Below are 12,167 nucleotides of genomic sequence, written 5' to 3' on the forward strand. Positions count from 1 at the left end.
TAGTAAAAATCGAAATGATAATTACACATTTTGAAAAATCGCCAAAAAAAGAAAACAAATGATATATTTTAGACTTTCTTGGCATGATATCATATTTGAAATTATTGTATATAAATTATCTAATTTTGAATATTGTTACTGATTTTTATTTAAATGTTCAATCTACTTTTCACATTCATTAAAATAATAATATTTAAAGTTGCATAATAACGGATAAATGGATAAATGATAAAATATAATTTGATGTAACTATTTTATAAGATGAGGTGCTTAGCTGTAAATATTATTACAGAGGATAAATCTTTAAATTTATTGGTAGACCATCTACCAAATTAAGATTAGATGATAAAACTTAACTTAATAGAGACCAAATAATAATATGAAATTCGAAATCGAAAAGATGAAGAATCCAAGTTCTTTTTTTTTTTTTTTTGTGTTTCACACCAAATTTTGAAATTAAAATTTAAAATAGAGAGTAAAAGAAAGAGTGGGAACAAAATTACCTTTTCTTAAACTCTGAAAATACAACCCTCAGGTCATTTTCTCTTAATAAGTTAAAAGATAAACAGGTGGAGAACATTTCCAGGAGCTTTTGGTGTGAATGTTTTCAGCTCAGTTTGTTCGACTTCTAAGTTCAATACAACAATTCAAAATATTTGCAGCAGTGTGTTCTAAGTATTCTGCTCTTCCATTGCGTCAGCCGTAGCTTCTTCGAGCTTCTCCTTGAGTGGAGTGATTTTCGTAATCAGAACCTCTGCAATCACAGCAAAGGAGAATCAGGGAATCGATACGGGGTGGCCACGGCACAGACATGATAATTTCTCCACCTGGGGAGGAGTTCTATGCTGTAAGAAGTCGCAGAGGGGTGACGATGTTACTGACCAGTCTTCCTCGGGAAAGAGTAGCCTTTCACATTGACATATGTACGGGGATTTGGCTGCAGATGGTTCCTGAGGTACTCCTTACGACCCTGTTGAAATATATAGAGTGCCAATAAAGTTAGAGCCGAATTCTAGAATTGCATGTATCTCATAGAAATTAATGATTATTCCAGAAATACAGCAAACCTTAGTTATCACAAAAACATCGACATTGCTTCCACTTCCAAGGTCATTGAATATACCCGGACATATTGCCTCAGCCGCAAGCTTTATGCCTTCGTCTTTCTGCCAATTAGCATTACAATGGCCGTTGTCAACATGGAATTGAACATCAAAATCGGAAAAGACTTCCGTTTCATTGATGCACCCTAAGTAGAGTTTGCATAGCAAATAACTACTATGAAATCAATGATCAAAAGAATTTCAGAATATGAACTTACGATCAATCCTCCTCTGTATTTAGATTCAAATACAGACATTGCAGCAAGAGAACCTGAACCCACTGTAGCAAATGGCAATGAGTCCGTTGAGCCACGGGGATATATCTGGAGAACAACAGATACCAAAATCACCAGCAAAAAATAAACAAGCACGTGATCCAATTGAAAGTATTGTTAAGCATTAGCAATCATTGGAAAGCAGAAAACTCACAGTGTACAGGTGCGATCCGGTAACATCAACTCCACCAAGTACAAGAGCAACCTGAACATAACCTTGATAGCTGTATAACATCAGTTAGAGTTTAAAACCATTGAGTCATAAAGGCTAAAGAACATAATTCATTGTAGTCTGCCTCACTCTCAACAAAAGACTCACTTGAAAAGATGGCTCTTCAGAAGTGTTAGTGCCGTCAAAACAATGGATTCTCGGCTGGTATCAAAGCGCCCATCTTCGCAAGCATATCATTCCTCCGACAGAGATCAAAGCTAAATCCACCCTTTGGAGGAGCTTCAACCATTCCTTCAGACATTCTGGATATCAGTCAATCTGCACAGCATTAGCAAAATCATAGCTTTACATGTACATTGGTATCAAAGCAAGCCTGCCTCTCAATACAGAAGAAACTGTAATCCCCGAAAATAAATATAAGCACTCAACGCCAAATGATAATACGATTACTCTAGTGATCTTACAAAGCAAACATGAGATTCCGCCGATATTGATAAACCGGCATCTCTAGGAGTGCAAATAGGATGAATGCCAATACAATGAAGCAGACTGATTACGACATGAAAACTCGATGCAGATAGAACAGAAAGCTGAGCTCAGGATCGTGAATTCAGAGCTCCAAGTCGACTGATACAGAAAATGACAAATGGCCGAGAAAGAGACACTGAGATGGAGAGGTACCGGACGGACGGTTGAGGGGAGGAGAAGACCGATTCGTCGAAGGAACCCGGACAGAGTGGAAATGGAGAGTGCAGAAGAGTAGCTGCCTCCTTTTGCTCCCTGCTTCTTCTCCCAGAAAGGGGAAGCCGGCGGAGTTAGTGGGTCGAGCTGGTGGACTGGACCGGGTTCATGGGTCAGATACTGGGCTGACCATTTAATCGAGCAGGAATGGCCCGACGAAAAATTGGTTCAAAATGAGGATCACTCATGCCATACTTCCGTAACCTTATAATCTGGTAATATCAGTTCTTTACTCGATCCGTAAATTGGTTCGATTCCGGTTTCAGCACTGTTATACGGATAGGAGTCCAATTGATCTAGCCAGTATAAAAGAAGACGAGAGCCATACTTGAGAGAATAGAATTTTCGGAGCTTACGGCTTCTGTAGACGCACATGAAGAAAGTTTAGTCGAGAACGGGGACCTAAGTAAGAGTGGATTATGATCTGAAATCACGTGATGATGAATTACAAGGGAAATATTTGAGATCTTTTGTGCAATTTATGATTTGAAAAGGTAAGAATGAATTGGTAGTAACAGGCTGTCCTCAATGTGATTTGAATATACTAATTAATGGGCAACAGGCACAACTTGGCTTAATTTGGAATTATGATTAGTGAGTTTCTTCTTTGTCTTGATTGGTTGCTATCGGTATCGATGCAGAAGATTGAGACAGCTTTGGGTTAAAAATTGATCGAGTGGGGATGTACATGACGTGAGGTCATATCATAGCATGACAAAGGGAGCTGATCGATTACCAAGTTAAATCTTCAAATTGGCCAACTAAACATGGTAGTCTAGTTCTACTAGCCGACGCTCATTTCCATATTACCATATTCCCAAGTGAGGAGGCAGTCAGCAAAGGCTGATGTGCTTCTTAGCTTCCACGATACCGTTGAGGCCAGCCACGGTGAATGGCTCAATTGGTCCCAATCTAATTATGAACTTCACAATTTATGCACCATATCGATATGATATGATATGATAGGGAAGAAGCCCATATACAGTGCAGCATCCCACTCTCACGCACCCCTGATTAATTTTCAAGCCAGGCAGGTTTCCTAATTCGGAAGGGCGAAGCATTCAATGGGGGTACCGGCCAACCATCATGCCAACACTAAAACTGCTCTCAAACATCACAGATTTATACAGATGTGAAGCCCAAGTCCATTCCCAGTCAGGGCAACGCCGGATCAGCGCATGCTCAGTTCTTGGGTCGAGCACGGCTCGACGTCCTAAGAAAGATTTTTCAGTGAAAAATCTCACAAAGCTATTGCAGAATCATGCAGTGGAGGACGAGTAGACAAACTAACAAGATAATAAAGGAGCAAGAAAGAGGACAGCACCGCGAACGAATCTTTTAAAAGCAAAGCTTCAGAGATTATCTTCCCATACAACAAATTTTAGAAAGACAACAGCTGCGTCTCCAGGAGGGTTCACATTTTCAGTTCCACACTCCTTCCTACGTTGGTTTTGGTCCAAAACCAAAGTAAAAAAGAGGATAGAGAACCATTCCTGTCTTCATCATTTAATTAAATACAATATTAGCAGCACCACCAAAACCACAGCAAGACATGCCCTCCTTTGTTCTTATGACACACGAAACATAAATAGGTAGCAGCACCCTTAGCCCATTGCATACTTCTGGGTCCAGCTCCTTGCGGTTGCTTCATACTTGCTCCGGTCCGTCTTGTACATGTGCGCTATTTCCGGCACCAAAGGGTCATCGGGATTTGGGTCCGTCAACAGTGAGCAGATGGAGAGCAAAACCTGTGTACCAAGGAAATGAAGGGATTAATATCCCACAAGACTCTTGACACCAGTAATATTTCAGTTTATTTAACCATGATTCCAAAGATGCAAAATAATTTTAGTAGAGATTCTTAAAGACCAGGAGAGTTCACCTTCGAAATGGTAAGGGCTGGGCTCCACTGCTCCTTCAAAATATCAAGACAGATGCTGCCATTGCTGTTGATGTTAGGGTGAAAAACTTTTGTCCTGAATGCAACCTGCAGAAACCCTCAAATGTTAGTCGATCCAAAATTATGCCACAATGAAGTTCTGCGGAATAGTTCATAGAGCAAATATCAATGGGGAAAAAAAAAGAGAGAAGAAAACTGGACTAAGTTCCAAATTTCTCCCATGCTTGTATCCAGCATACTATCATGACCTTGTGCATATACCGAGGCCAAATAAGTGCAATCCTCCTTTCCAATTATATAAAGGGGGCAGAAAAATTCAGAATGATACACCCACATACCTATAGCAGGAGACTGGGGCCAGGGTAATTCATTAAGTGGAGGAAAAAGTTATCGTTGGATGGGCGGCATGGTCCATTTAATATCAAGACTATTTCAGGAAACACAGAATGTGAAATAGAAGAATCATCCAATAACCAACGAACATCATATTAACATAAACTACCAGCAAAAAGATAGTGCTATTGAACCTTGTCTTTTCTGTTGAATAGTACAAAATTTATACCATAAAATGTAAACTGATGCACTTTAAAAATAACACAAAGACAAAACGAGTTAAATAAGTGAGCAGAACGTACTAATAAAGTTGACATAGAAAACAGAAATTGACTGTTCAAAGAAAAAGAAGGACAAAGACCAATTAACATACCAAACACAAGGACAGGTACCTCTCCTTAGTACATATAAAGAAATGGAATTCTTATCTACCTTTGGAGGTTTAAATGGATAGTCGGGGGGGAAATGAATCGTGACAAGAAAAACACCACCGGCATAAGGACTATCCGGTGGACCCATAATAGTTGCTTGCCAGTGAAACATGTCTTCAGCAACAGGGCCTGACCATAAGAAAACGATGTTGAAGGAAATGCAGTTAGTAATCATTTACACAGTTGTCTGAGATATTCTCCAAGAGCGTGAGATCATTATAATATTGTCAGACAGAACCAAAGCAGCAGAAAGATAGCAAATTTAGCATTCACTATTTGAATGAAGAAAAGAAAACCAGAAATAACCTCGCAGAGAATTCTTCACGTTGACAAAACCCATTAGAGGGGTCTATCCATATTATGCCACAACACTGACACAAAAGGTGATATCTTGACAGCCCGCGGAACAGAACAGGATATTTAAGTGAAGCCATATCAACTAAGGCATAGAATAGGAGTAGAAACAGTGATGACTACAGCATTTACGAGCAATTGGATAGAGCAGTGATCAAAATGCATGAGGACAATATTCATAATAAGAACATCTGCCTCAGAGCTGAAGTGTCAAAGCAAATGGGTCAAACACAATGAAGAAAAGGTTTGAGGCCCTAGATGATTGAAAGGTGAATTGAGCATAAAATGCGAGCATGTGAAGTTGACGACTGGTCATCAACAAGTAAACCAGGCACTTATTCATACTATTCAGCTACTTCTCCTTATATTCCCAGCTATAGCAGCAGCCTCATGACTCGTTCAAACATGTATCATCAGATCATCAAACATAAATAAGTTGTTTGGCATTAAATGAGCTACAAATTCTAGGCTCATCACTTCCCATAGGAACCCAATTGACCAATCAGTCACCGAAACCTCGACTATCAACCGCATAACCACATCATTTGAACCACAGAAACCAAGGCGGCAACAGAATGCAGGGGCCATCGGAGCTAGTATGTCAAGATATAAGCTAAAACACCCATTTCTCATTCTAAGACAAGGATAACGATAGGGAGCACGCAGACGAACACGACCCACACATCCAGTGGCAATCGGCACCATATTGCAATCAGATCAGCAACCGGGGAGGCCATAGCCGGCAAAGAGAGAAGGAAAATCGAGGGGAGGGGAGAGGGTACCGGCGCTGCAGGAAGTAGGAGGATCCTTCTGGAGATCCTTGAGCTCCTTCAAGATCCGCTTCGACGCCATCACCTACTCGATGAGACCCTAACAGATCTCCACAAAAAAAAAAACCACCAGATCGAGTCAGCTAGCGAGCAGATGAGCTGCTACTGACCTCAGAGAAAGAGATCGAATCGAAATCGAGCTAGAGAGGGAGGTAGGAATGAAGGAGGAGACGAGTACCTTGAGATCCTCCTGGTTATTTCTTCCTTCCGCCGGAGATAGATAGAGAGAGAGAGAGAGAGAGAGAGAGAGAGATTTCAGCGACGACGAAAATGACATTTAAATACAAATGAAAAAGAATATGGATTACTGTAATAGTAATAATTGATTAAATAAAAAATTAATAAAATAAAAATAATGTAAGGCGGGTGAAGGAACAGGGACGTACTGCCGTCCCGACTCCCCTCATGGATTCACGATTAGCCATTGGTAATGGAAAAACGGTTTTTTTTTTTTTTTTTTTTTTACATTTGCTTTCAAGGTAGGCCCCACCTTTCCGCCCTACTTCAGTTGCATTAGCCCGAGCGTGTGTGCACCCAAGAAGGAGGGCTATGCGGGGTCCACTCCCGGCGGGCTCATGCCTTGGACCGGCCAATGTGATGGCCTTCGACTTTAGCTGAGCTTCTTTTCGTGCTTATCCGGACCTGGGTGAAGCTCACGCGCCAACCCGACCTACAGCTTACTCCTCGTTTTTTCGCAGTTTTTTTTTTACATTTTTTTTTTGTTGGTGAGTGTTACTAATTAATTATTTAATGATGAGAACAATCTAGATGGTTTGCCAGTTTGATATTGACATACATCTAAGTGGACACGGAAATTATTTGGTGATTCCACGTCGCCACGTGACGTGAGGTAACACCGATACAATTAAATAATTAGTGCTAATTACTCGATTAATTTTGATAAGTTTTTTTAATTGAATCAATTTTATTGTTTTTTAAATCACTTCAAATTTTTTGGGATAGAGTAAACGGAAGTACGGGGAAAAGTGACAAAACAAAATGTTCATATTCATGGAAAGGGTGATAATTGTGAGTAACAACAATGTGGTGGTCGAAAATTACTCTCCTCTCATCTTAACGTAGAAATTTTGTATTACTGCAATGCGGTCTGCTGCGATCGAAGAGTGGCTCATTGACAAAAGTTAGCTCGATAGTAATTACACGAGCATTCTTCTTGGCACCGATCTTACACTTACCCGATCGGATCGTGGACTTGAGTTATGCGAGTTTAGTATATAAGGAAAAATTAAGGGAAGGAGAGAGAAATGTGAATAGTGAGTACACCTACAGTGACTTACTGAAGGACTCCATCACAGCCGGAGTAAGCATGACAAGCCCTCTTCTTTTCTTGCCTTGCCAGTTCAAAAGATGTGTAATTTGGAGAATTTCCTTTTAAGGCAGACGAAGGTCCAGTGCATCCACATCATCATGAAAGGTCACAGTCCAAATCCATGTATAGTTGGATTGTTATGAGGTCTAACATACCGTAATCGATGGCTCAACAGCAAAAGGAGGTACATGGTTCTACAGTGTTTCGCACCCAATTGTATCTATTCTCGGAAACTCGAGAAGCTCAATGTTAATGACATGATTCCATTCATGATTGAGTGTGGGGAAGAAAAGACTCAAAATTACAGGATAGATATTCACTAACTTAAGGCCGTAAATGCATAGGCCCGACCGGACCCCTATCTACCATGAGATAAAACTAAGAAAGAACAAAAGAAGAACAGCACTGATTCATTTGGATTTCGCATAAATAAAGTTGAACAGAACGAGGAACCAAATAACACCAGCAAGCACCAAGATGTGAGGGGTCTAAGAGAGAACGAGATCACGATAATTGTCAGACGGATGGCTCTGATCTCACCACGGGTGATTTGTTCCCAGAGAAGGGCCTACTATTATCTGATTCGACTGATCGAACGTTCTCAATCATCTTCACGACTTCCTGCATTTTCGGCCGCTGATCGGGCATCCTCACCACACAAGACATCGCGATCTGCAACATCTCCACCAGCTCCTCCTCTATGTTTGGGTACCTCATTAACTCCACATCGAACACTTCAGCAGTCCACTCTTCTCGGACCACCGAATGGACCCACCTCACCAAGTGGACCATCTCGTCGCCATTGGTCGCGTACACTGGGGACTTGCCCGTTAAAAGCTCGAGCATGACAACCCCGAAACTGAAAACATCAGAGGGCTGTCCTGCTTTTCTGGTGTCCGTCACCTCAGGCGCTCTGTATCCAGCGGCTCGGGAGATAGGTGGGGCCAGAGAGCTCATGACTGATGCGAGCCCGAGGTCAGACACAGAACCATAACTCTGCGAGTTGAGGAAGATGTTTGAAGATTTGATGTTACCATGGACGAGCTTCCCACTGTTCTCAAGATGGATGCGGGCAATGCCTCTGGCTGCACCGATTGCTATTCTCATTCGAGAGTCCCAGTCCAAAGGGACCCGATCCTCCCCTCTATTTCCTGCAAGTAATTGGGGATGTATGAATTGAATATTATATATGCAGCAAATTAAAAATGTCTTTTCCATTGAATATTAAAAACTTTTAAGGCCAGACTAGTCTAGGAAAAGATCGCCAATATCTGCTCTCTTTCAGAAACAACTGCATTCATACCCCCATCAACTGTATCAGAAAATGAAAACCGACGATTTCTAGTCAGACATCTTCAAGTTCCAGTACAGCTCAGTGAAGTGAATGTTTAAAGATATACTTTTTAGGTTTCGAATAAGTAGTTTTTTTTTTGGTTAAATTCGAATAAGTAGTTTTTTTTTAGGTTAAATTCGAATAAGTAGTTTGACCAAAGCTAAATGAGAGAAAAAGAAAACCATCGGTGAAGTGAATGTTTAAAGATATATTTTTTAAGTTTCGAAAAAGTAGTTTTTTTTTTTTTGGTTAAATTCGAATAAGTAGTTTGACCAAAACTAAATGAGAGAAAAAGAAAACCATCAAATCATGCATATTCCAAATTCCATCACTGTATCTCACGTGGGAAATCATACTCAAAAACCAAAACTATAAGCAAGTAAAAATAGGGATTAATTCCAGCAGCATACCATGCAACAGAGCAGAGACGCTTCCTTGGCTGTAGTATTCATATACCATTAGCTTCTCATCTTTGGAGTAGTAATAAGCCTTCAACTCAACGACATTCTCATGCCTAATATTGCCAACAATCTCCATCTGCTGCTCAAAATCTCGCTTCCCGGCCCCAACCTCCCTCAACCTTTTGACCACCACAGTGGTGGCATCCTCTAAGATTGCCTTGTAAGATATACCAAAAGTTCCCTTTCCAAGAACTTCAGCAGAAGCTCTCAACAAATCCTCCAAATCAAACGCGTAGTTGCACCCCTCGAAGAATACCAATCTATTGTTTGCCTCTTCACTCCGAGAAATCTCCTTTTCTGGTGACATCTTGGCCTTCTGCAACTTCCCAGAAAACCCATCCTTGTGTTTCTTTCTTGAGCAGCAAATTAGTATCAGAAAAGCAACTCCAGCGAGACCCAAGATGCAAGCTGCAACTATAATCCCCAGCAATGCCGTCTCATTAAGCCTCCCATTCTTGGATCTTGAATGTGTTCCAGAAGCAGGAGACAGGGAAGGAGAAAGGGAGGAAGTAAAGTTTTGAAATGAGATGTTGTTGCCAGCAAAAACTGAATCTGGAAACCTTTGCAAGGATTCAGGAATGCTGCCATTGAGGTTGTTGTTAGACAAATTGATCAGCTGCAAATGGGGTAACTTAAGATCAGGGATCTCACCAGAGAGGGAATTGTTTGCAAGATTCAAACCACCTAACTGAGTCAAATTTGAAAGTGAAGAAGGGATGCTTCCATTGAAGGCATTGTTTGATAAATTGATTATGGTCAAATTCTCCCAAATGGAGAAATCCTGAGGCAAAGGCCCAGAGAAATTGTTGAACTGAAGATAGAGATAAGACAAATTTTTCAGATTGGCGAAATCAGCAGGAAAACCCCCACTAATTCCATTGGAACGGAGGCTGAGGATCTGTAGATCTGATAGACGACCAAGGGTATTGGGCGGAATCGGGCCGTGAAATCCAACACCGGGCAATCGAACAGCTACTATGCGAGACTTATCTGCACTGCAAGTAACTCCAGTCCAGTGGTTGCACACTGGTGTGTCCTCACTCCAGTTGAGATAACGAGAGTGGCGGAGGCCATTCGCAAAATCAAGCAAAGCTTGCTTATCCTCCACCGGCTCTGCATTTCCTTGTACAATTAGACCAACAAACAACATTGTGTAGAAAACCCGAAGAGGTTTCATTCTCTCCATAGTCAGAAGCAAAAACGAGCTGTTTTCGCTACTTCCGGTTCCTTTCCTCCGTCGAGACAAGCCCTATATCGAATTGAAAAGTGAGCAAAAAGCGAAAGGGAAACCAGAATGTAAAGGAAAAAAAAGTGAAAGCCAACCAAAATAAAATCAGATTCCAAGATGATTGTCGAATTAAAGTGGAGCTGAATCTGTAAATATTAGGCTTAGGAAAGGGCGCTCGCAGACTTTGAATAATGGCAGAGTGGTCAAAGAGCCCCGCCATTTAAATTAAATCTGCAAAGTCCATGGCGAGTAAGACAGAACACAGAGCTTCTTTTTGTTCTTTTAACTTTACAGTTTGAAATGGCGAGCCCGAGATTTCTCGGAGAAAGAGCACAGCCAGCCCTAAATTCAAAACCGAGATGTGAGAAAGCTACAAAGAGAAGCTTGTAAGGAAGAAAAGGCACAGACCTTTGCCTCCGAGATCTAGACGAAGACGAAGCTGTTCTGCTCGCAAATGTCCTGCGCCCCAACAAAGCAGAAGGTTTTGCAAAGCTCACTGATTAGGAATAACCATTTGCCTAGAAAGTAAAATGCATTTCCCAGTTCGAACTCGACAGTCTCTTTATCATTCGCACGGCAATTTCAGGCTCACTTAACTATAGTTTCAGCTACAGCGTCGCCGGAGCAAGGGAAATCCACAGTGAAAAGTGAGACGGGAACAAAGTTGAACAGTCGGGACGAATCTCTCCGAACACGAGCATAATTACAGAGGATGAGCAAGTGGACACTTACTGGTAATGATGCCTGCAACCCGATCACTCGATTTGCGCCAGCTAAAAAGTAGCATCCAATGCGGGCGGTTCCTCCTAACACGGCAATCACTGGAACAGAAACCAAAACCCAAAAAAAAGAGAGAGAGAAAAAAAAAAAAAAAAAGGTTCTCAGAATCATGATTGAGCTCAACGACACTCGAACAAGGGCCTGGGAGAAGAAATGTAGGATTTACTCACAGTGGAGACGGCGAGGGAGCAGCAACTGTTTGGAGCTCGGAGCCACCGGAGAGCGAACCAAGCAGGAGAGCGACGGAGCGAGGCTGTGGATGAAGAAGGACTGAGAGAGAGATCGGAGCGGTCGGCGAGGTTTATACAGAAACGGCGCGCCCAACGGCTCTCTTTGGAGCTCCCGGAGTAACGGAAACCGTGAAGAAGTGAATGTGAGAGTTTATAACCGGCGGGGAAGAGAGGGGGGGGAGAGAGAGAGAGAGAGTGAGCGATGGTGAACTGAAGTGAAGTGATGGAGGGGAGAGAGAGAGAGAGAGAGAGACCGCCGCTGCTCTGCTCGGAGAAGGTAGAGAGAGAGAGAGAGAACGTTCGTTCGAGAGGTTTGATAAAGAATGCTGACGTGGCGGGGAGGGCGGACTGACCTGTGGGGCCCACGGTTTTAATTTGTTGACAGTGAAGGAAATTAAATGTGGGTTTCCTTCCGTCGCTCGTGCAGGCGGAGAGGAGTAGCGCTCCACAATCTGCCGTGGAGGGGATAGGAGCTGATCCTGCGCCGCAAATCTAGGCCGTTGGGCTCGAATCAATGGGAATAATCAGACGGCTGTGAACACATCTGCTTGTTTCTTCATCCGTCGGTTGGGTACGCTCTCCACGGAATCGCCCAGCGTTTCACGTTATTCTCTTTAACATTAATACCTTCGACCATCGAACGTACTTCGCTTCCACCTAAACCTT

General features: G+C 42.0%; 3 protein-coding genes across 4 annotated transcripts; all 3 read right to left on the reverse strand.

Annotated features, from left to right (window-relative positions):
- Positions 1–468: 468 nt before the first annotated feature.
- Positions 469–1,783, reverse strand: LOC116203345 (proteasome subunit beta type-7-B-like; the record flags this gene model as incomplete). Its single annotated transcript, XM_031535034.1, has 6 exons — positions 469–754; positions 883–970; positions 1,068–1,166; positions 1,322–1,426; positions 1,533–1,602; positions 1,698–1,783. Coding segments are annotated over 6 exons (531 nt in total), but the record flags the coding sequence as incomplete, so codon positions are not given.
- A 1,811-nt stretch (positions 1,784–3,594) lies between these two features.
- On the reverse strand, positions 3,595–6,467 carry LOC116205330 (ubiquitin-conjugating enzyme E2 28-like). 2 transcript variants are annotated; one of them, XM_031537902.1, is made up of 5 exons: positions 6,318–6,467; positions 6,092–6,188; positions 4,957–5,084; positions 4,174–4,278; positions 3,595–4,039 (listed from the first exon to the last, which is right to left on the reverse strand). In XM_031537902.1, exons 2-5 carry the CDS (start codon positions 6,159–6,161, stop codon positions 3,896–3,898), a joined length of 447 nt encoding a protein of 148 aa, XP_031393762.1. In that variant the 5' UTR covers positions 6,162–6,188; positions 6,318–6,467; the 3' UTR covers positions 3,595–3,895. The 2 variants fall into 2 exon arrangements, with proteins under 2 accessions (XP_031393762.1, XP_031393763.1); XM_031537903.1 differs by having other exon boundaries at positions 6,092–6,179; positions 6,318–6,419.
- Positions 6,468–7,709: 1,242 nt separating this feature from the next.
- LOC116205451 (probable inactive receptor kinase At4g23740) lies at positions 7,710–11,754 on the reverse strand. Its single transcript, XM_031538063.1, has 5 exons — positions 11,442–11,754; positions 11,224–11,312; positions 10,900–10,950; positions 9,213–10,512; positions 7,710–8,620 (listed from the first exon to the last, which is right to left on the reverse strand). The coding sequence occupies exons 4-5, from the start codon at positions 10,447–10,449 to the stop codon at positions 7,986–7,988; spliced, it is 1,872 nt and encodes a 623-aa protein (XP_031393923.1). The 5' UTR covers positions 10,450–10,512; positions 10,900–10,950; positions 11,224–11,312; positions 11,442–11,754; the 3' UTR covers positions 7,710–7,985.
- Positions 11,755–12,167: the final 413 nt, after the last annotated feature.

The sequence above is a fragment of the Punica granatum genome, chromosome 4 (genome assembly GCF_007655135.1).
Source record: "Punica granatum isolate Tunisia-2019 chromosome 4, ASM765513v2, whole genome shotgun sequence".
Classification (NCBI taxonomy): domain Eukaryota; kingdom Viridiplantae; phylum Streptophyta; class Magnoliopsida; order Myrtales; family Lythraceae; genus Punica; species Punica granatum.